This window comes from Oncorhynchus mykiss, chromosome 28 (assembly GCF_013265735.2).
Source record: "Oncorhynchus mykiss isolate Arlee chromosome 28, USDA_OmykA_1.1, whole genome shotgun sequence".
NCBI classification, from domain to species: domain Eukaryota; kingdom Metazoa; phylum Chordata; class Actinopteri; order Salmoniformes; family Salmonidae; genus Oncorhynchus; species Oncorhynchus mykiss.
This window is the reverse complement of record NC_048592.1, coordinates 22,400,904-22,425,622: the sequence shown is the minus strand read 5'-3', so window position 1 is coordinate 22,425,622 and position 24,719 is coordinate 22,400,904. Positions and strand designations below refer to the sequence as shown.

General features: G+C 39.8%; 1 protein-coding gene across 10 annotated transcripts in view; it reads left to right on the top strand.

The window, feature by feature from the left end:
- astn1 (astrotactin 1) overlaps positions 1–24,719 on the top strand; it is a 240,416-nt gene that overhangs the window by 101,459 nt on the left and 114,238 nt on the right. For all 10 annotated transcript variants that reach the window (XM_036965977.1, XM_036965979.1, XM_036965976.1 and 7 more), the window contains 4 exons: positions 4,828–4,978; positions 12,632–12,798; positions 14,872–15,066; positions 21,708–21,835. In XM_036965977.1, the coding sequence (XP_036821872.1) occupies positions 4,828–4,978; positions 12,632–12,798; positions 14,872–15,066; positions 21,708–21,835 (641 nt within the window). The remainder of the gene's footprint in view (positions 1–4,827; positions 4,979–12,631; positions 12,799–14,871; positions 15,067–21,707; positions 21,836–24,719) is intronic.

The window sequence follows — 24,719 nt, the reverse complement described above, 5'->3', positions numbered from 1 at the left end:
ATATATTAAACCTTAATTTAGTCAGTTAAGAACAAATTATTATTTACAATGACGGCCTAGATCGTTATACGATCACCTGGGCATGATTTGATGAACTGCCTTGTTCAGGGGCAGAACAACAGATTTTTACCTTGTCAGCCTGGGGATTCGATCTAGCAACCTTCAGTTACTGGCCCAACGCGCTAACCACTAGGCTACCTGCCGCCCCATAATGATACAATGTGATACAAAACACAGGATTTTTTTTTATTTTGACTGCATTGGGCACCGTTTTTCATTAAAGTTGTGTTTCAAAGAGTCAGCGTTCAACTTTCTCTCCCCATTTAATGAACCATTTAGAGGGTTAGATGTAGTTACTTGCTTCTACTCCTTGTTATGTTGTTATCCTATATAGCAACAGAAATGAGATGGAGGAAAGTTTTGTAAGTTTAAGCCATGTAGAGCTCAGAGTATTCATAGATACATGTAGAGTGATCTGCAGACTTGGAATCAGAATCCTCACAATATACAGTATTTCCTTCCATTTTAACTGTGACTCACCTATAAAGAGTATAATGCAAGGCAAATTACAGAGTAAAGAGAAGCAATTAGCCAGCCTGTATTTTTCAATGGCTAATAGCCTGAATGGATGTCTCTTCTTTGTGTCTTTTCTGAATTATGAGCAGAGAGGACTTTCCTATTGCTTTAAATGTTATTTTTAATCATATATATAATTGAACGCTAGGGTAAATGGGCTCATCTTTCTACATAGAAAGCTTTAAGGTTAAAATCTATAGTGATAGTGTCTATTGAATAGTTAACCAAATAGCTAGCCGGACTATCTGCATTGACCCTTTTTGCATGAACTTTTTTGACTCATCACATTCGCTGCTGCTACTGTTGATTATCTGTCACTTTATTCCTAGTTATATCATATGCATGTACATATCTACCTCAATGACCTTGTACCCCTGCTCAGTACTGGTGACCCGTGTATATAGCCAAGTTACTCATTGTGTATTTATTATGACTTTTATTATTACGTGTTTTACTTTACTATTATGTTTCTATATTATTTATCTCCTCATTGTTGGGAATGGCTTGTAAGTAAGCATTTCACTGTTAGTCTACACCTTTTGTTTACGAAGCATGTGACGAATAACATTTCTCTCATGTAAATACAAAGGTTATTTTGTGTACGTAATTTAATACAAAATAATGAATACATCATAAAGGTAGCATAAATTCAGTATAAGAATTAAACCCTCCATTTTTTTTTTAAATACATCATTATCTGTATGACCTGTTGGGTTAGTACTCCATCAATGTATAAAGACAATGCCCACAGTCAATTATAAAATAAAATTGGCAACTTTGATAAAATCTTTAAATATCAAATATGTTTCTTTCAGGCAATCTCCGGGGAAGCATTCTGGGAGTGGGTGAGGGAGCAAATGAATACTATCTACAAAACAAGAGGGGCTATTCTTTCTTTCCCCTTGGCAAGGTTCATGGCAGTGTTATTATAAAAGTATTCAGTTTATCATGTAAACTCAGCAAAAAAAGAAACGTCCCTTTTTCAGGACCCTGTCTTTCAAAGATAATTCGTAAAAATCCAAATAACTTCACAGATCTTCATTGTAAAGGGTTTAACCACTGTTTCCCACGCTTGTTCAATGAACCATAAACAATTAATGAACATGCACCTGTGGAACGGTTGTTAAGACACTAACAGCTTACAGACAGTAGGCAATTAAGGTGACAGTTATGAAAACTTAGGACACTAAGTAGGTCTTTCTACTGACTCTGAAAACACCAAAAGAAAGGCCCAGGGTCCCAGCTCATCTGAGTGAATGTGCCTTAGCCATGCTGCAAGGAGGCATGAGGACTGCAGATGTGGCCACGGCAATAAATTGCAATGTCCGGACTGTAAGACACCTAAGACAGCGCTACAGGGAGACAGGACGGACAGCTGATCGTCCTCGCAGTGGCAGACCACGTGTAACAACACCTGCACAGGATCGGTACATCCAAACATCACACCTGCAGAACAGGTACAGGATGGCAACAACAACTGCCCGAGTTACACCAGGAACGCACAATCCCTCCATCAGTGCTCAGACTGTCCGCAATAGGCTGAGAGAGGCTGGACTGAGGGCTTGTAGGCCTGTTATAAGGCAGGTCCTCACCAGACATCACTGGCAACACCGTCGCCATTGGGCACAAACCCACCTTCGCTGGACCAGACAGGATTGACAAAAAGTGCTCTTCACTGACGAGTCGCGGTTTTGTCTCACCAGGGGTGATGGTCGGATTCGTGTTTATCGTCGAAGGCATGAGCGTTACACCGAGGCCTGTACTCTGGAGCGGGATCGATTTGGACGCGGAGGGTCCGTCATGGGCTGTGTGTCACAGCATCATCGGACTGAGCTTGTCATTGCAGGCAATCTCAACGCTGTGCGTTACAGGGAAGACATCCTCCTCCCTCATGTGGTACCCTTCCTGCAGGCTCATCCTGACATGATCCTCCAGCATGACAATGCCACCAACCATACTGCTCGCTCTGTGCGTGATTTCCTGCAAGACAGGAATGTCAGTATTCTGCCATGGCCAGCGAATAGCCCGGATCTCAATCCCATTGAGAACATCTGGGACCTGTTGGATCGGAGGGTGAGGACTAGGGCCATTCCCCCCCAGAAATGTCCGGGAACTTGCAAGTGCCTTGGTGGAAGAGTGTGGTAACATCTCACAGCAAGAACTGGCAAATCTGGTGCAGTCCATGAGGAGGAGATGCACTGCAGTATTTAATGCAGCTGGTGGCCACACCAGATACTGACTGTTACTTTTGATTTTGACCCACCCCCCTTTGTTCAGGGACACATTATTCCATTTCTGTTAGTCACATGTCTGTGGAACTTGTTCAGTTCATGTCTCAGTTGTTGAATCTTGTTATAATCATACGAATATTTACACATGTTAAGTTTGCTGAAAATAAACGCAGTTCACAGTGAGAGGACATTTCTTTTTTTGCTGAGTTTATATTCCACTTCAATGGCATGGTGATTTAGCGTCCTGAAAATAAGAATGTACACCCAAGCTTTGTTTTTCATCCACCCTTTCTATTCATATTTCAATGTGATGATCTGAAATATTTTACCTTGCAAGTCTTTGAAATATTTCACATAAGGCAAATTACTGGGTAAAGAGAAGTAATTAGCCAGCCTGTATTTTTCAACAGCTAATAGCCTGAATGTCTCTTCTTTGTGTCTTTTCTGAATTATGAGCAGAGTGGACTTTCAAATTGCTTAAATGTTCTTGTTAATCATATAGATATCCAAATCAAATAAAATGTTATTAGTCACATGCGCCGAATACAGTGACATGCTTACTTACAAGCCCCTAACCAACAATGCAGTTTAAAAAATATGAATAAGAATAAGAAATAAAATTAACAAGTAATTAAAGAGCAGCAGTAAAATAACATTAGCGAGTCTATATACACAGGGTACCGGTACACAGTCAATGTGCGGGGGCACCGGTTAGTCGAGGTGATTGAGGTAATGTGTACATGTAGATATAGTCATTAAAGTGACAATTCATAGATAATAACAGAGAGTAGCAGCTGTGTAAAAGAGGGGGGGGGGGGGGGGGGGGGGATGCAAATAGTCTGGGTAGCCATTTGATTAGATGTTCAGGAGTCTTATGGCTTGGGGGTAGAAGCTTTTTAGAAGCCTCTTGGACCTAGACTAGGTGCTCCGGTACCGCTTGCCGTGCGCTATCAGAGAGAACAGTCTATGACTAGGGTGGCTGGAGGTTAGGGTAAATGGTCTCATCTTTCTATATAATGTTTTAAGATTCAAATGTACATTGATTGTGTCTATTGAAGACCACTAATGTATGGTCTGGATTCAATCAAACATGCAGGATTTGTGCAACCGTGGGAGAGATCACATACGCTATGTAGCTGCACCTGTAACCCTCCTCATGAATCAGGGTTAAACAACATGATGACAAGGATGGATGATTTCACTCATGGAAATACAAAGGTTATTTTCCGTACTTAATACAAAAAAATGAATGCGTCATAATTGTTTTAAATGCATCATTATCTGTATGACCTGTTGGGTTAGTTCGCCATAAATGTATAAAGACAATGCCCACAGTTAATTATAAAAGAAAATTGGCTAGTTTGATAAAATCTTGAAATATCGAATATGTTTATTTCAGGCAATCTCTGGGGAAGCATTCTGGGAGTGGGTGAAGGAGCAAATTAATACTATCTACAAAACAAGAGAGGCTATTCTTTCTTTCCCCTAGGCAAGGTTCATGGCAGTGTTATTATAAAAGTATTCAGTTTATCATATATATTCCACTTCAATGGCATGGTGATTTAGCATCCTGAAAATATGAATGTACGCCCAAGCTTTGTTCTTCATCCACCCTTTCTATTCATATTTCAATGTGATGATCTGGAATATTTTACCTTGCAAGTCTTTGAAATATTTCACATAATAGAGACAAAACAGATGGCTTGGAGCAAGGTTATAGCAATAAAGCACTGTAAACCATACCGTAAACCCAATGCTTTTCATCAAACACATCTTAGGCCCTTTGCAAAGCAGGGTTGCTTTGAAATTCAAGTTTTGGCTGCTCTGACTGAAGCACATCATAAAGTTTCAAAATGAAAGATGCATTTGATGCACTGTTTTGTGATGAGGACTACAACGAACCCATTTTCAATCAACAGACAATAACCAAAGAGAGACATTTGATTGCTAGCGACTGATGATTTTGTTTTTTGCTGAGGGGGAAGATTCTAATGTTTTTGTTTGTGTTTTATTTTGCCAGAGAAGAGCTGATGATCTCCTCATCGTTTGACAGTCTGGAGGTTTTACTGGACTCGTTTGGCCCGGTGCGCGACTGCTCAAAGGACAACGGTGGTTGTAGCCGAAACTTCCGCTGCGTCTCTGACCGCAAGCTTGATTCCAGTGGATGCATGGTGAGTGAACCACTGTACCGCCTGGAGATGGCCCACTTTACAGTACTACCTCTCTTTGTTTGCTTAGCAGCCATGAAATGGATCAGGCATGTTCTATTTCATTCACCATCTGTCCATGGATTCTATCCTACTAAAAAGTTGTACTCCTAGTGTTTGTTGGTGTTTTGCGACAGATTTATGGTGAAAGATGTGAAAAACTCTGTCAACCATCTTTAAGACTATTTATTTGCTCAAGACATGAGTTTCAGGTGATCCAGCATTTCTAATTAGATGAAAGGTGATCCAGCATTTCTGATCAGATTATCTTTCTGTAACAGGTTTGAAGATACACTTTTTGGAACTATCAGATCTTCCTCAAATGATAATAATTTATTGATTTACATTTCCTCAATATTATGCCCTCCCACCCTCAATGCATGATATTAAAATGAGATAGAGAATATCTATTCGGTGCATGAGTAGGACAGCTCTAAGGCACATTTTCGATGCATTTCAGTTTCAAATGTCTGCACTGGATTGATAAAACATCACATTTGCATTACTGCAGTGAACTTTTCAAAACATGACTGTCATGGCAAGAAAACATTAGTAATCAAAAGACTCTCAAAATGTTGGTTTAACATAGCTATCAAGACCATTCTCTGACTCAGCAATGGGCTGTATGTAATGTCTAAACTGGTTTTGACCAAGTTGTTTGTGTAGGAACTGTATTTCACACTTGAATGTGAATTATATATGAGAAGACACTATTTTAATCGACAACAAACATTCATTATTGTATCCGTCATAGTTAACAATTGCAATTTGAGTACAGAGGCCATACTTGGACATCAATGTAAGTGTTCTTTCACAGCTTTGGGGTCCATCTGAAAATACATCCGTTTTCTGCACCAATGCAATTAAGATTCCTGTTTGTTAGAAGGCCTGACTTGGTTTGCTGTTCATTCAGATACAAGTGCGTAGAAAATCACCTAATTTGTTTATTTGAGGCTTGTAAATGTCAAAATCTTGCTGCTCAAGTAAATGTAATTTCAATGCCGAGCGATTAGATTTAGCAAACAATGTATTGCCCTCGTTGAGAACATTTTCCTTCTGCTCTAATTGTGCTGGTGGACAGACCTACCTACATGCAGCTGTCACAGAGTTCACAACCAACAGCATGCAGACTCCCTGGTATTGCACTTCTTGTAATAGATGTACATGGCCTGTGACCTATAGTATCAATGGTTTCCAGTATCTAAAAGTCATGACTAAATGTATTGATTTATTACAAAATGTATTGCAGGGTTTGACATTTAAACACAGGAAAGAGCATTGCAATATCAGAGGGCACAAAATACTGTATATCTATGTCATGTTGTGGAAATTATTCTTATATGATATTAAATTAGGATAATAATACATATTAATAATTAATTTAATTTGTAAAGTGTATTTCTCACACCCAAGGCGAACATTATTTTTTTTTTTAGATAAAAATAATGCAAAACACAGGACATAAATAAAATTTGATTTCATTTGATTTGACATAGAACACAGACAACAAAGCTATATACTGAACAGTTGTCGTCAGATCCGGAGGACATGAGAACAGAATTAAGAGGTCCTGTTAATTAATTAGTCAATGATAGCAGCTCTACCACTGAGCTCTGAAGTAGACAACAGTCTCAGAAGGTATTTGTTAACATGCTCAAGCTTCATGAAATACTTAGACATGTGCCCCTAGTTTATGTAACTGCAAAATACATCCAATCATCAAATTAAAATCATATTTTCATTTTCTATTTGTTTTCTCCCTTATTTCTGTCATGAAGCAAAAGCCCTGATACTTTCAGCAACTGATTATACTGAAAGGATATTAATAGATATGCATCATGTTGATCTTTATTTCTAAACATTTCCTTGCATATCTCATGCTTTTATGGAGATAACCGTTTCTATTATTGTGATATTGTCACGTTCGTCTAATGAATTAACGGACCAAGGCACAGCGTACGTAGAGTTAAAATTTAGACAGATAAACTTAGAAAAAAACAAACAATAAAGAATAAACGAAATGACAATGCAGTGCTAACAGACAACTAAACATAAACAATATCCCATAACCACCAGGTGGAAAAATGCAACTTACGTATGATCCCCAATTAGAGACAATGATTACCAGCTGCCTCTAATTGGGAATCATACACAAACCCCAAACATAGAAAATAAACCTAGAACCCCACATAGAAATAATAAACTAGACTAAACACCCCTAGTCACGCCCTGACCTACTCTACCATAGAAAATACAGGCTTTCTATGGTCAGGATGTGACAGACATGTATTATTGTCTGCATCACCCAGACCTACCTGAAGCTCTGGATTTTTGATTCATGGTACTGAAGGTTTAATATGGACATCCCATTTATAAACATGCATTTGCAAGCTTAGATCCGCAATAAGGAATCAATATTTTTCCTACCAGCTCCTACTAAGTGTCCACTCTTGTTACTGCAAGATATCCAGGATGGTGCCATCTGTTGGATATATTACTTGGCGTTTTGTAATTACCTTGTGACTAGGTATATGAATGATGCTTTCATCCGTCAAATCATAGTGGTAACTGGCTGGGACCCAGAGGCCGAATCCACAAATCAATTAACACCTTGTCTGAGTCCATGCTGCCAGTCTCGTCTCGTCATGTTTAATATCTCTCCTAGCATGAGCCGAAGCCGCCTGACCCACTCTGTCTTGGCTGATGTATGGCACTCCTGAGGAGAGACAGTGCAGTCGTTTGGAAGTAATGTCTAATAATCACCTAATTATTGTGCGATTCATTAGCTCTCGTCTACTCCTGCGAGAACAGGGGAAATGTGAGGCTGTCTGTCCAGCCTGCCTGCCACCAGAACAAATTGGGCCCTGTCCAAACAAAGCGTCAGCCTGCAGTGTGGGATGTGTCCCTACCGACAGAGGAGACCTTAGTATTTACATGATGCCGACATTCCGACTGTTATCACACACTTCCTGCAGTGAGAATGACCAGGCTGGAAATATTCCCCAATGTCTTAATTGGCCTTTGTAATTGGTATATAGACATTTATTCTTTCATTTGATGTTCCATTGGTGAAGACATTTCATTACGTATTTACAGTACTACTGGCCTGTACTACAACTGAACTTGTCAAATTTACATTTAAAAAATTAGGTGTTCTGTTTGGGAGTCACATATGCCTTCCCCCAGAGAACTCCTCCTTCAAAAATATATATAGATATACCTCAAAAACACATAGATATACCTTACAATTAATAGAATGCTTAATTGTGCCAGTCTAAGCTGTCCACGGTCAAACATAATCTTATTTAACTTCAGAACAAGCACCTTAACATGTTTCCCATGCTGGCCAATGCACTTTGTTACTGACGTAGTCCACATTCAGTTGCAACCAGCTCTGACTTGGATCCCATTTTGGACACTAAGCTGTTCTGAGCTGAGTCGATATTTGGCCAAGGATTTCTATGAGCATACTCCTATAGAGTAGCAGGTGCTCAGCAGCCTGCTAGTACTGATGTTTTCCTCTAAGGATCGATAGGGGGATTTAAGGTTGTACATCCTCTTTTGGAAAAATCTGTTGCAGTCTTTCCGTGGACAGATGCAGAGCATGGGAATGCACCTCTGTAATTCCTAAAGCTACCTCTGAAATATGACTGGCTAGCACCAGGGGAAGTGTTGGTGAAGTTTTTTTTTTACACTAATCCCCCTAACAAATGGTGATTTATGAAGATAATATATATATGGTTTGGGAGTGGCGTTATGTCAATACAATCACTGTACAATTTTAAGTTTACTTTTATATTCCCAAGGGGTTATTATATTACTGTACGGTAATTTTACAACTCTTAAGACTACCTGATATACGTTGATAACCTCAACCATGACATTTGGAACAGATTATATCTTCCCTCTCCTCCTGAAACTCTGCTTGCTGGATAAGTAGACCTATTCAATCTCTATTGTTCACTTTCTCCAATCTGCCTATTTGGCGTATTGGAAAATTGCAAAGTTTATCCAACTCTCTAGTAAGGATTTGTTGCTATGTGGCAACACCACATGGCTGATTCCCATAAACTGGAAGGAGCAGGAGGAATTTATCACCATTAGGAAATGGGATTAAAAGGTACAGTGGTTCAAGGGTTTTTCCAGTTCAGCCTAAATACAAAAGCTTCACAAGCCGGTACACTATTATCATTTATTGTTTTATTTCCTTAAAACTGCCAGTGAAGGATGTTGTTTATTTTGTGGAGCTACATTTGTTATTCTACCTAGCAACTAAAAAAAAAAAGTGTAATTTCATTACTATGAAAGGCGATATATTGTATGTTGACATTATCTATTGTTTCTCTCATGGAGGGATCTTTAGAGGACCTTTTCCATTTTTCACTTTATCAGAATCATTTCAAAGCATATGATTTATTCTACCTTTGACCTATGGATTGTGAATTCCTAAACGTTTGAGTTTTAAATTCGCAATAGAACTCTATGCAAAAATGCTGTATGGTGTCTACTTCCAACTCACACTCTCAAACACGTAGATCCCCTGAACGCAGCTCACTTTCCAGCCCACTTTCCAGCTCACACTCTCCAACACATAGATCCCCTGAACGCAGCTCACTTTCCAGACCACTTTCCAGCTCACACTCTCAAACACATAGATCCCCTGAACGCAGTTCACTCTCCAGATCCCAATCACCTGAATTCTGATACCTGTTCACACACCTGTATGTTATTATCACACACTATTTGGTTCAGTTCTTTGCACCCCATCATTGCGAGGTATTGTTTGTTTTGTAACACACTTCTATTCGGAGCGCTGGATATCACCCTCTAATTTAATCCTCTCATGTATGATAGTTTTTGCCTGCCTCACTAATGAAGCCTTTTGCCTATTCCTTGCCTGTACTTTATCCTATCAGATTTCCTGTTATTCACCTATTGCCTGATCTCCCGGACAATGTTACTAGCCTTTTCCCTGCCTTTACTGTTGACTATTTGGTCCCCCTGTGTATGACCTTCTGCCTGCCCCTGGACCCAGCTACCTGCCGCCTCCTGTGGTCCTTTACAAATAAACACCTCCCATTGTGTTCATTACATATGGAAATAGAACTGTATGGAAAATCCTTAAACAGTATAATGCAAGCCTGAAAGCAAGCACATCTTTTATGACTATCATTCTCTTGGCATCATTCTCAGTTCTATTTCTGCATGTCAGTCAGAATCACCTTTATTCACCAAGTACATTTGCACACACAGAATTTGGCTTACAGCAGTCAATAAGAAGAGATGTGGGGTTCACAAGCAAGGGCCATCAAGGACCATTAATACATGAATTCCACTGACTTCCCTTTGCCACACTTACCCATTGGCATCGATTGCAGAGGCCCAGTGATTTAAAGAGTCTCTGCTACAGAGGAGTTAGGAGATTCAATGTACCATGCTCTTTACATTACATGTGATAAATCAGTTTTCACAGTGCCCGTAGCCAAGCGACAAAATCAATAGCAATGTGTCCAGGGAGGGACGAGGCGAGGGACTCCTGTTACGACATATGCCCCAATGGCCATTGATACATTAGCCATTAACCCAGTGTTAACCACTTAACCACAGATGATTGTGGACTACAGGAAAAAGAGGACCGAGCAGGCCCCCATTCTCATCGACAGGGCTGCAGTGGAGCAGGTTGAAAGTTTTAAGTTCCTTGGTGTCCACATCACCAAAAAACGAACATGCTCCAAGCACACCAAGACAGTCGTGAAGAGGGCATGACAAAACCTATTCCCCCTCAGGAGACTGAAAAGATTTAGCATGGGTCCTCATATCCCCAAAGGGTTCTAAAGCTGCACCATCTCTGCCTGGTATGGCAACTGCCATACTATTGTGAACGGCCCAGTACATCACTGGGGCCAAGCTTTCTGCCATCCAGGACCTCTATACCAGGCAGTGTCAGAGGAAGGCCCTAAATATTGTCAAAGACTCCAGCCACCCTAGTTATAGACTGTTCTCTCTCTGCTAACGCACAGCCAAGGGTACCAGAGCGCCAAGTCTAGATCCAAGACGCTTCTAAACAGCTTCTACCCCCAAGCTATAAGACTCCTAAACAAATGGCCACCCAGACTATTTGCATTGCACTCCTTCTTTTACACCGCTGCTACTCTCTGTTGTTATCTATGCATAGTCACTTTAATAACTCAACCTACATGCACATATTACCTCAACTGACCAGTGCCCCCGCACATTGACTCTATACCGGTACCCCCCTGTATATAGTCTCGCTATTGTTATTTTACTGCTGCTCTTTAATTACTTGTTTCTTTTATTTCTTATTCTTATCTGTATTTTTTTTACTGAATTGTTGGCTAGGGGCTCGTAAGTAAGCATTTCACTGTAAGGTCTACTACACCTGTTGTATTCGGCGCATGTTAATAATACAATTTGATTCGTAAGAGGGCCAGCCAGACCTCCTGAGGCTTGTTCACGCTGCAGGCATTAATGCTCAAATCATTTTTGTTTTTCAAGTCCATTTTGAAATACTGTTAGTCCAAATAGCAAATTACAAGTGACCAAATCAGATTTGGTGACTTGCACAGTAATTCAGTCTGATTAGTGGTCGTGCTCGTGCTTCCTATGACTCAGAAGTTATGTAGCAAGCTAATGCTAATGTAGCAACTGGATGTTTCCCAGTTGCTTTGAATGTACAAAATCATAGTGTAATAAACACTTTTAAAGACTCAAAGGATAAGATGATTCATTTTTGGCTAGCCACAGCACTCAACTAGCTAGCTAGGTAGCTGTTTAGTTTTCTAGCACATTCACTCATTTGCTTGTAAACAATTAATAAGCTAGTTAGCTGCCAATGTTCTTGTTAAACCATCAACAGAATAGCTAGCAAGCAACAAGATATGCCAAATAACAGTCTAAAAACATTTGAGGGCAAATAAATCAGATTTAACCATTCAGACACAAGTCACCAGGAATCAGATATGAATATGATTTCAAACCACCTATAAAGGTAGTTTTGAATGTGGCTTGAACTGTCCATTTCTATGTGATGTTTGACTGTTCAGACTGCAGGTAAAAGAACAGATTCGACTTGGATATGCAAAAAAAAAAAAACAGCCAATTTCAACAAGGCTTTGGTGTGATGACATACGTGTATCTTCACCTGCCCTTGTTGTTAGTGGTGGGATGGGTCATAATGATCTACAGGTAAGGAGAGGGATTTTGTTAGGAAACGCATACAGTTGAAGTCAGAAGTTTACATACACCTTTCTGGATGCCTCTGTGAATTTATGCTTCATACTGTATATCTTTGTTAGCAGCACATATTTTGTGGTGTGACAGAGTTCATCGAATGTTGTTTGGGAAAATATAATCAAAGCCATTACCTTGATTTTCTCTCATGTTGCTAACCCACTTTTCTACAATTTGTACACACACACATGGGATCTGGATGTGTCTGATCTCTACTTATTTCTGTGTAAACTAAAGATTTGGAACATGATTACATTTGAGCAATATGAAACCAGATCACATCCCTAGTGTGTTTTAGTTGATCTGTGCCCCTATTGTTTTTGACTTTCTGTGCAATGGTGTATACTTTATTTCCGTTCTTTCTAGTGCCCTCCTGGACTGAGTCCCATGAAGGATGGCACAGGCTGCTATGACCACCACATTGGCATCGACTGCTCTGACGGCTTTAACGGAGGCTGTGAACAACTGTGCCTCCAGCAACTCGCCCCCCTGGAGGATGACCCCACTCTTTACAACATCCAGATGTTCTGCGGGTGAGAGAACACTCCTGAACTTGGATGCATCTCAAATGGCAACCTATTCTCTACATAGTGCACTAAAGTAGTGCACTGTGTTGCAAAGACAGTGCTATTTGGTATGCAGGCCCTGTCTCTGTGGCACTGAACTGATATAACAGTGTCACATCCTGAAGTGTTTAAAAAGGAGGACAGAAGTTTACAATGTAGGAAATCCTAACAATACCACGATAGTAGGGAAGGGAAAGGGGATACCTAGTCAGTTGCACAACCGAATGCATCTACCAAAATGTTGTTGGGTTCTGATTGCTTGACTTATGAAATCATGAAATATATGTATTCCTTTCACTGAGGGAGAGAGAGTAATTTATAACCTTTACATTATGTCAGGATATATTATTGTTAGCCATCTGGGATCCTATGGGAGGAGGAAAGACACCGTCTGGTACCAGTCACCATGACAGCTGTAAGTTGGGGAGGAGTGAGCACTTTGGGGCAGAGGTCAGGTCAGAAGAAAGGAGGCAGAACAGATATCACTAAGGTTCTGAACATCACTGGCTGTTCAGATATGTTGGAGGAGATTCAGCATAGGAGAAAGGGTTAAATATCAGTGCTTGTGTGAATGTCTTTTGTCGGTTCAGCTGTTCGATCCTCTGGGATGAGTGAACTTGGTTTAAGCTTTCATAGTGTCCGTCAAGTTCTTACTTTGATAATTAGAACCTAACAATGTGTAGTAATAGTATTGCCTTCTTTTTCACCTCAGTAGATTCCTGGTGATGGCATTGTCATGACATAGTTTTAGTAGGAAAGCGAAGTGCACCAGTATGTCTTTTAAATGTCAGCTGTGCAGTGCGTTAGTCACTCAGAGTGATTTGTCTCTTCGCCTTGGAGAGGTTGTCTCTTAAAAGAGAAAGATCTCTTGACCTCTCTTTTAATGTCAAGTCTTCTCCTGACACAAAAGTATTTCTGACTGTAGGTGACAAACGTGCTTAATTGTCTGTCATATGAAACATGATAATATGACAGGGAAAGTGAACCAGTTTAAATGCAGTGTGGATTAGGACTGCATTATGGACAAAATATATCTAACCCTTTTTAGTGACACTTTCCTGTAGAAAGAAGTGTCATCATGAAGAAAGGGTATTTCACTTTAATCCCAGGCCCATTGCCTTTGATATATTTTACATTGCTTGCTAGACACTGGAATGTCAAAGTGTCATAAATATGAAAGAGTCGAGAGGACTCACTGTTTGGATTATTCCCTTTTTGAAAAATGAAATGGGGTGTTTTTTGTTCACTGAATTTAATTAATAGCACCATACAACAAAGCTAGAATTGATTGGCACACTAGAATTATGAAGAGGCCTATTTTGTGGATCTCCTTGAACTCTGGCATAAAGGGGTGCACTTCTGAGTAAATAGTGAGCCATGAACACAAGTAAAATAAGTCAATAATCCTGACAGATAGCCATAGTGATGTTTACATAATGTCAAGATGGAATTTCATGTACTCTTCAGTCAGTCACTAAGGCAGCCCAATTCTGATATTTTTTCTGCTAATTGGTCTTTTGACCAATCACATCAGATCTTTTCACATATTTTTTAGAGCTGATCTGATTGGTCAAAAGACCAATTAGTGAGAAAAAGATCAGAATTGGGATGCCTGTGTACATTTTTATTTTAGAATTGTTTATTTAACCAGGTAGGCAAGTTGAGAACTGCGGCCTGGCCAAGATAAAGCAAAGCAGTTCGACACATATAACAACAGAGTTACACATGGAGTAAAACAAACATACAGTCAATAATACAGTAGAAAAATAAGTCTATATACAATGTGAGCAAATGAAAAAATACAGCCAAAGGGACCTATTCAACTAAATCAGTTTCCAGTATAAGTTTATAAAAAACAACCTCATTTTTTATCCCTGTATTGACTTGAATTACAAACAGAATTCGGTTTAGGGTTTAAATATATGACTATATTTATTAGAAGCTTCATGTATAATGTAGATTAAACACAGTCTATTTGAATAGAATGTAAGAGCACATCAGCTCACACTGCTCCCCTTTTTTTTATGGCTGCCGTTGTAGTTGTATTGAGGATTACAAGAAAGGTCAAGATGGTCGTTCCTGCCAGCCCCTGTCTGAAGCCTGTACCGAGGGACTGGACTGTGGGGAGACAGCTGACATCCCAGCCAACCAAACCGTTTTTGGGGATCTCTTCTATGGCTACAACAACCACACCAAGGAGATCACCTCTGGGCAGATCCTCAAAGCTACCTTCAGGTAATGTATGAGTTGTGTCATGGGTTATAGCTTGTGTATAAAATAGGAATGATTCATGTTTGATTCACGGTTGATTCATGGTTATTTAATTCGTCCTCAGCTAGAGGAAAACATTTACTTATAAAACATTTAAATGAATGTATACAATGGGCAGAGATGTATAGTATACTAAAGCAAGATGAGAGACTAATGCACTCAGAAGATTAATATGTACTCTATGGCAACTTCTGTCCACAATGAAAATTACCAAAATGATGTACATCTAAATAGAGTGTATCTTGTGAATGAGGATCTAAAGATCTGCTTTTAATATCTAAAGAAATGCACAGCAGGCCCTGTTTTGTGAATATGAGTTATGTGGCAGCATGCTTTGTGGGCTGCTTAATTACCATCGTCCACTCACGATGCTTCCTTTCCGCTGAAGTCAGGAAGTCAGGTCACGGAAATCATCTATGGTCCTGAAAATGTAATTTGGGTGCACATGGATCCCGCAGCCAGAGGCAGTGCATCCACTTACAATATGTCACGTGAATGCTCGAGGAAGGCGAACAAGGGAAAGTTAATATCATCAAGTACTGTAGCTAAATCTCAAATGCTCTGATCTCATTTTGAAAGCACCGGGAGAGACAGCCAGGGTTTCAGATAGACTTTGAAAAGTACAAAATGCTCCTGTGCAGAGTGCAGCCAGACATGGTGCTGGAGAAAGCCTCTTTGGGGAGCCATGGTTAATGCAAACCCTAATTATACAAGATGGCAAGAAGTGAATTAAAAGTGACCAGGAGCCAGTTTGGTGTAATGGAACGTAATTGGAGCAGATGAAACTTTGAATGTGCAATGAACAAAGGGTCTGCTGCGCTGCTGCACTGGTGCCTACCTTGGGTTCATTAAGCCTCACAAGAATGCCATACTGATGTGACAATTAATTGGAAACTAAAGAAAATAGTCAAAACTTTGGTACACAGGAGGAATAGTACTGGGAACTAGAGATTACTGCTGATGATGTAGTATTGCAGGGAACTTCAAACTTAATTTACAAAAGTATTATGAATAAACATTCTCTCAATGATAAAAACAATTGCTAGTGTTACTGATATTAACTGCTGGGGTTCATTAATTAATTTCTGACATTTGAATTGTATTATTTTAAAGGAGAAAAATGTATTTTAACTTGAGGTATAGTCTTTAACATTATCCAGGTAAATACAATTTAATATCAGAAATAAAATGTTGTCCATTGACTGACACCCCGTGGAGAGGAATAAGCCCTTGTGTGACTCGTGCATGGTTTACAAAGAGAATCACTGTGAGAGACATCCTGGGAAAAAAGGAGAGAAGAACTTGGATTATTCTGTTTCATACCAGCCTGGTGCTTGGAGTTTCATTGGCGCTTCATCAAAAGCTCCACCCCACGGTTCTGAAGTGTCACAAAGCATCTGTTTCACTCTTTGACAGTAGACTTATGAAATGCAAGGAAGTCCAATTTTAACACGGTCTAATCATTAACGTAGCATGCAAAAAGTAAGGAAACTTCAGCTATCCTGAAAAAAATCCTGAAAAGTACAGAAACAACACATAGTTGCTGGATAGAAACAGAAATTTGGTTCTCCAAACTCCCAAGCTCCCCTCTACCACACTACTGTACACAAAACGTTTCACAAACTATACAAAATGTGCACATTTCCTCATAGTCAAGTATGGCTGTTGATCTTTTATTCATTTGAAAAAGAGGTATCCCACCCCTACCTTTTTATTTAGTCTGGCTGGAACAACAAAGGGAAGGAAATTAAAGGACACATCTAGCAGAGTGAGAAGGTGCCCACTGGCTCTTCACAGCCGGTGTTGCTGGAATAAGATGAGGCTAGCCTGTACCCACTCAGCAGGAGCAGAGTCTGCTGAATGGCCAGGCTCCAGGCTTTGCCACAGAGCTGCGTCTGATTCTATCCACACAGAGCTGTGGGCCCTGCTTTCGTGCTCACCAGCCTCTGAAACACTTTTCATGTTTTTTAAAAAGGTAGTTGTCGTTCTCTGAATCGCTCCTGCTGAATTTCAGAGTCGGCTTGGTAATTATTATTTCAAAAGTTCCAATTTTCTGTGGAGGATTGGAGGTAAATAAGAGGTGTCATACAATCTTAGCCGGAGCTTTTATGTGGCCAAGACTGGCCGGGACAGAGTTTTATAACAAGAGCACATAAGGGGATATTCCATTAAACATGTTTTCTTCTCTTTCTCTTGAGCACAGAGAGAGATGGGATTGGATCTTAGCTGAGATGAATGGTACTGTTTTGTATGTCTACAGACTTAGTAGTGATGCGATTTCCCACTGGTAGATCTAAATGTCTCTGAGGGAGGCAGTGAAGTACATTAGAATCATGTGAGTTAAAAAGGCAACCTCTTCTCATTATTTCCTCCCTTTGGCTCCAAGTCCTTCTCTCTCCTTTCTCTCTCTCTCCTTGCTCTCTCTCTCTCTCTCATTACTCCACACAACATGCTTAGAGCAGGTTTTAATGAATATTTTTGTGTCCTTTGTTCTCATTAGGGCTGCTTGGGATCGTGATTTAGACCACATTTCCAAACTACTTGGTGGGGTGTCTCCTCTCACCCCCTCAGAGGAGGAACACCTTTATCTACTCGCTTAATTAAAATATACAATTTCTGTGTGAGCTAGATTGATTATATTAAGCACCGGAGGGCATTGCCTCAATTATTGGACATTGTAAAGTTCTTACCCCAGCCCCATTCCATCACTTGTCGTCTGATATTAGCAGGGGGAATACAATTTTTTTAATATATCATAATCAAAAAGTCAAAAATATCACTGAGGTGTGTCATAGTTGAAATGATAAAGTTGGCTGAAACCCTGAAACAGTCAAAGGTTACATTTTTCATTTCCCAGCTATTACTCAAGAAGAGGCATATGGGAATGAACTCTTTCAAAGTGACCTAGACTTTCAAATGAATAATAATATGCACATATTATCTAAATACAATTTTTACTCTGATCTTGAAAATATACTGAAATATTTTTTTGCCATCTATGCTCACCTCATCCCGTTATTACTATTTTGTTAGATTCCAAAGTCCAAAGTAAATTCACTAAATTAAACTGTTGGTTTTCCATTTTTAGATCACAGGAACTGTAATTGACTATGTTAATATGAAATTGGCTTTAAGCCAGTTTAACAATGGCATATTTCATACAGGCGTAACTTCTTCTTGACAATACAAATTAATCACAATGGCACATTCAAACCATTTTACCCTCTAGGCCCAAGGTGCATTATAAATACCCTTTTCTACATTTTCTTTGCTTAGGAGATAAGTATTGTTATACTATGCCTAAAGCAACACATTTGATATGTATGAGTCTAGTTTCCATGGTTTTAATGACTGTTAACAATGTGCTCCTCTTCCTTACCCCCGGCCATGGAATGGCCATACAAATGAATTGGCATGTAATGGCATTATTTCAGTGTTTCAAATGGAGGGTCAGGTTTCATTTTCAGAAAATGCCACCAAAGGGGACGATTTTAGCTAATATGCACAGCCATTTTACAGTTACATCCAGTTCCTGCTATTTCTAAATCCCTGAAAGCTAAAGTATATTTGACACTGCTTATAGATATTTAATATCGATAGGACTATTGCTGTTTACAGTTATGAAAAATTATGTAATTGACTTCGAAGGGATAAATGACTATTTCAGAGGTGGTTATAAGATATATGTCACGCCTGTCACCTGTCTCCACCCCCTCCAGGTGTCGCTTATTTCCCCCAGAGTATTTATCCCTGTGTTTCCTGTATCTCTGTGCCAGTCTTGTACGTTTCCAAGTCAACCAGCATTTTTCCCGTCCTCCTGCTTTTTACATTCTCCCTTTTCTAGTCCTCCTGGCTTTGACCCTGGCCTGTTTCTGGACTTTGTACCTGCCTGCCTGACCATTCTGCCTGCCTTGACCACGAGCCTGTCTGCCACGCTGTACCTCCTGGTTTTGACCTTTTTGCCTGTCCACGGCCATTCTCTTGCCTACCGCTTTGGATTAATAAACATTGTAAGACTCCAACCATCTGCCTCCTGTATCGTCTCGCCTTGTGCCTTGATAATATATTAAGTAATGGAAGTGTGATGCTCAATCATTGACTATGAATAAGGTTGCTTCAAGTCAGTCATTTGTGTTTGGAACATGGAAATAACGTAATGCTCCTTTCATAGAAGCAGTTATTTTCACTCAGTGAGGAGTAATAGGAGGGGTTTGCAACTGCATCCCACCCCTTTCCTGTTTCAACCCAATTCTGGAAATGTATGTTTTCAGTATTTAAACATAATGCTGTTTATTATTGTGTTTACATCTGTGGCTGTTAACCATCAAGTCGAAAGAACTCAATTTAATATGAGTAGATGTATACTCTAGATTTGCTGTACAGAGCCATTGCTCAGCTACACGAGGGGTATTATTTATTTTTCTTCTGTAGTTATATCATTATTGTACAGATTGGATTTCATTATTTGCCTGTTCTAAAATCTTTGTAACTGGTATCCCCATTCATGTGGTTATTCATGATTACGGATTTTGAGGAAAAATCGAGATTTTGGATTAAGGATCACCTTTCAAACTCAAATCTTCTTCATCAGTGACTCTTACCAGAAACATGAATGCATGCAGAGAAGTCAGCATAAAGAAGAAAGTGCTTCCATATAACTTCCAGGTACCTCCGCTGGTCTTTTTATTGAGAAAGTGAAAGCTTTAGTGGCAGTACAGTTTTTTTTCATATTCAATTCAAAGTAATTTGCCCTTTAAGATCCACTCTTTTTCTAACTTTTCAAATGGACTCTTTGGAGTGGATATTATCACTATTGTAATGTATGAATGCAGTGAGCAGAGACAGGGATGAGTATATCAGGAAGAGCAGGATTAAGGCCAGGCACCACAGGCTGAAATGACATTTTTGCAACTACTGTAGCTATACATTTCTGGATTTGTTGGTATTTTGGTCCATTCATATTAATATTTTCAAAACGTAAACATAAAAATGATAAATATATTGATGAAAATTGTTGTTTTCCTTAGTTTCTCATACTATCGTCATCAACATGTCATCAATTTTAACCACTTTAGGGCCTCCTGGGTGGCGTAGTGGTTAAGGGCGCTGTACTGCTGCGCCAGTTGTGCCACCAGAGACTCTGGGTTTGCGCCCAGGCTCTGTTGTAACCGGCCGCGACCCTCCCGGTCGTGGGGCGACGCACAATTGGCCTAGCATCTTCCGGGTTAGGGAGGGTTTGGCTGGTAGGGATATCCTTGTCTAATCGCGCACCAGTGACTCCTGTGGCGGGCTGGGCACAGTGCACGCTAACCAGGTCGCAAGGTGCACAGTGTTTCCTCCGACACATTGGTGCGGCTGACTTCCGGGTTGGATGCGCGCTGTGTTAAGAAGCAGTGCGGCTTGGTTGGGTTGTATATCGGAGGACGCATGACTTTCAACCTTCGTCTCTCCCGAGCCTGTATGGGAGTTGTAGCGATGAGACAAGATAGTAGCTACTAAAAACAATTAGATACCATGAAATTGGGGAGAAAAAGGGGTAAAATTCAACAACAAAAAATACAAATTAACCACTTTAAAATGGACATACATCCATAATTACACATGATTTAAAATCCCATTTCATAGAGAATGTAACAAACTGGACTATATTGTATGTAGTAACTTACTTTGAAGAGATCGTGATTATGTTTTGGTGTTTGGTAATCTAAATTCAGTGTACTTGTCTTGGAGTGCCATTTTCCCAAAGTCAGACTCTTCCAACACGCCAATTAATTTTCCTCAGCTTCAGAAGCATCTACAGTACATTCATCAACTTCTGTGTGGTTATCCTTAGATATATGCTTCAGACTTGCCTAGAGGTAATTGGTGATATGTTGTAAAAAAAAATATATACAATTCTAGGTAACATTTTCTTTAGAAAAATGTGCCAAAAATGCACATTGGTGACATAATATTTTGTAGCTCACACGGTTCAGGTTTTACAGACGATTTTGTGACGGTTTTCTTGTCCGGATCCTCTCATGTGTAGAAAAATGCCGCTTTCACAAGCCCCATGTTATGGAATAGGCACAAACCTTATTTCGGCGGAAAGAGGTTTTTGAGCTTCAGCCACTACAATAAACAGTAAGTCTCTAGCATAAACACATGGAAGCTATTCGATAATAAAAATGTCGTCACCATGTGACGCACGGGTGCGTCAATCAACTTTAGGGGGAGCCTTAAACAAAATTAGCATATCAGGTTAGGAACTGGAGGAGAATCACAGAATAAAAGGATATTTAACATAATGAAAAATGGCATGTTTGATGTAGAAGTGCTCACATACAGTATTTCCTGTGGATTTACCTAATCATCTGCCAGATATTATGAATGATTCTCGCTGAAACGTGTTGGTTTTAACAATAAATAATACTTTGTATCAACTACCACTATCCTCCAAGAGTTGCTGAATTTCCTCTTCATATTCAGAAGATACTGCTTTGCAATTTGTTAATGATTGACACTGGCTCTTCTCTGCCTTATTCCCTCTCTCCCTCATAAGGCCTAGTTGGATGGGTGAGTAATTGTGGGTCTCTAAATAGGCTGTTTTGTCATACTTAATCCAGGCAGAAGAACTTTGCCCGAGGCATCGAGCAGCAGCTCCCAGATGGCATGGTTGTGGCATCAGTTCCAACCGAGGTGCAATGCCACGAAGAGCTGTCAGACCCAGTCCCTGACCCAGACTATCTCACAGGTAGGAGCAATTTGGAATCTATAGATTTTGTCCCTTATTTTGTCATTTTGACGTATACCAAGAAGCTTCGTAAATTGTGCAATATCGGCTTTTCTTAAAGTGTAGAAAACCCTCTAGAGGGAATGTCAGAGGCAGCAGAGTGCAGCTGATTTGATTGGCTAGTAGCATGAAAACACAGGCAATAAACCCATGGGTTTAATTTCCAAGAAGAAACATCCAAGATTTTTTTCAGAATTTAAGACTAACATATCAGGCTAACATTTTGCCTTAAGCAGAGCCAATGTGTCCCATTATTTGGGAGTGTTTAAATTGAATTGACTATTGTCCAATATTCAATATTGCTGCTATGGTGGTGTTATAACCAGCAATTTTTTAAGAATGTGGTTACGTCTGTCCCTTTCAGTGCTGACCTCAGTCACTAGCGCTGGTATTACTGATGACTGACAAAGAAAATCATACATTTTGTCGCTATTCGCTATTGTCTTTCATTTTAATCTATACAATCAACGTGTTTTCCTCCTGACACCTGTATTGTCAAATAACCTTGTTTTGTGTTTTCATAAAACATGCACGCCATCCACATCCGCCTTCAACCTTGATTGAATCCAAACGGAAGTCTCTCGAAGTTACTGCACAATCCACATCCACAGAGTATGCCATGCTACCAAGCATGTCATCCAAGTAAATAATGAACTGGAAGGAAATGGGAGAAGATATTAACAAAATCATTTTTCATGAGGAAAGGGGCTGATCTGGATTGTGCCACTGCTGTCAGAATTCATTAGTCTTCAGATCTGAATTCTGTCTGGTGCTTCTCCACACTACAAGCACAGCACATGGTGCCAGCCATGCCATTTAGACGGAATACAGAGGTTCAATGTAAACCACCCTCATTAACAGAGGAAAATATCCATCCTTGCTCCACCAAATGACTCAGGCTTCAATGTGCTGCATCTTTCATCATTCCATTCACATCTCCCATTTGCTGCTGTTGTTGGCAGGTACAACATTTTACTGTCCAATTCAACATTACTGTGAAGGGGAGCTTAACAGGATATTTAACATTTGGATTAGGCCTATTCTACTTTAGAGAAATCTATTTCTGTCCTATTTCCTGGAAATGTAAAGACTCAGATCTTTACTTTCTAGTTTCTTCGTTTTATCATGATAATGAAGAAAGAAAAAAGCTAGATATATGCTGTGAAAACTGTAAAGCTGTTATCATATAGTATGTTGTAACGCTGTCATACAGTAGTCATTACAGTATAAAGGTTGTCTTCTCCATTAAAGCACTATCGAATTTGCACTGGGACAATTTACTCTTGCATATTACAAAGAAACTCACAGTGGAGATGAAATCTTGTAATCTCCACACATAGTTATGCTTTAACGAGAAACCATTCAACATTATTATGGTACCTTTGTTAATATGGCTTAGCGATCTAAGGGTGGCGCAGCGATCTAAGGCACTGCATCTCAGTGCTAGAGGCGTCACTACAGACACCCTGTTTTGTTTCCAGGCTGTATCACAACCGGCTGTGATTGGGAGTCCCGTAGGGCGGTGCACAATTGGCCCAGCGTCGTCCGGGTTTGGCTGGTGTAGGCCATCAATGTAAATAAGAATTTGTTCTTAACTGACTTGCCTAGTTAAATGAAAGTTAAATAAAAATAAATGAAATGTATGCCTGTGGTAATGGTACCTATGTTTAGATGCAACTGGCCTGATGCGTCCAGTGGTGCAACAAAACAAAGTCCATACTAATGTCCAGATTTGGATGGTTTATATGACCTCTCAAAGAAGGTGACTTAGACATTACAGGACGTCTCACTCCAAACCACATTTACAAGGTTATTTCTAAGGTAATGGATAAACAACAAAGACAGAATGGCATCAGTTAAAATGTGTTAAAAATGAAACTTCTGAGGATATCCCAGGGCCTTGTCCCTCTGTGGAGTATAAACCTTTCTATCCAAGTGTTGCCGTGGGGCTGGAGGAGAGCCACAGCACAGGATCCCATCACTACTTCACCATGCCCAATGGTTGTGTTTCAAATGACACCTATTTAATGCAATACTTTTGACCAGGGTCCATAAGGATCTGATCAAATGTAGTGCACTAAATGTTGTATATCCCCACTCTGGCTGGAATCCAATAGGAATTACACATCACTTTGCAAGCCAGTATAATGTGACTTGCAGGCTTGATGTGTCCTGTAAAATATGGGTTTCAGGCTACTGTATTGGGTAAAACTAGGCCCTCAAAAGAAGGCCTTATGAATGATGCATTCTATTGTCTTAAATAATATAACATTAATGACAACATATTCACTTAGGATCTCACTTGATGAAGGCCACAGGACGGAAAATGAATAAATGCAACAACCATGTCTCTGTCACTAGCAAGCACAGTCATGGTACTGGTAACTCTAAAATTACCTCTAAAGGCACCCTGGGAAATATGCAAATAAGGTTTAAACCCTACAGCAGGGCTATTCAATTCCGGTCCTGGAGGGCCAAAACATTTCTGGTTTTCGATTTTTATATGGTTCTTCAAAGAACCATCCCATTTATGGTTCTTCAGAGACCCTAAAATGGTTCCCCTATGGCTTTGCTTTCAAGAATCATATTTGGTTCAAACTTGCACCTGAATGTTTAGAGTGTAGCATACATTCTTATGCATTCTTATGCATCTTATGAAGTCCTTTCAGGCACAGTGATTCTTGGGTTTTGCGCTCTGCTCTGAAACATGACATTGTCAGATGCAGAGTAGTCAAGAGAAAAATAACATGACTGGTCTCACCAGAGAAAACCACAGTGGGCAAAACTGGTTGAAATTATGTAAATTATGTCATTTCAACCAGTTTTGCACACTGGGAATATATAC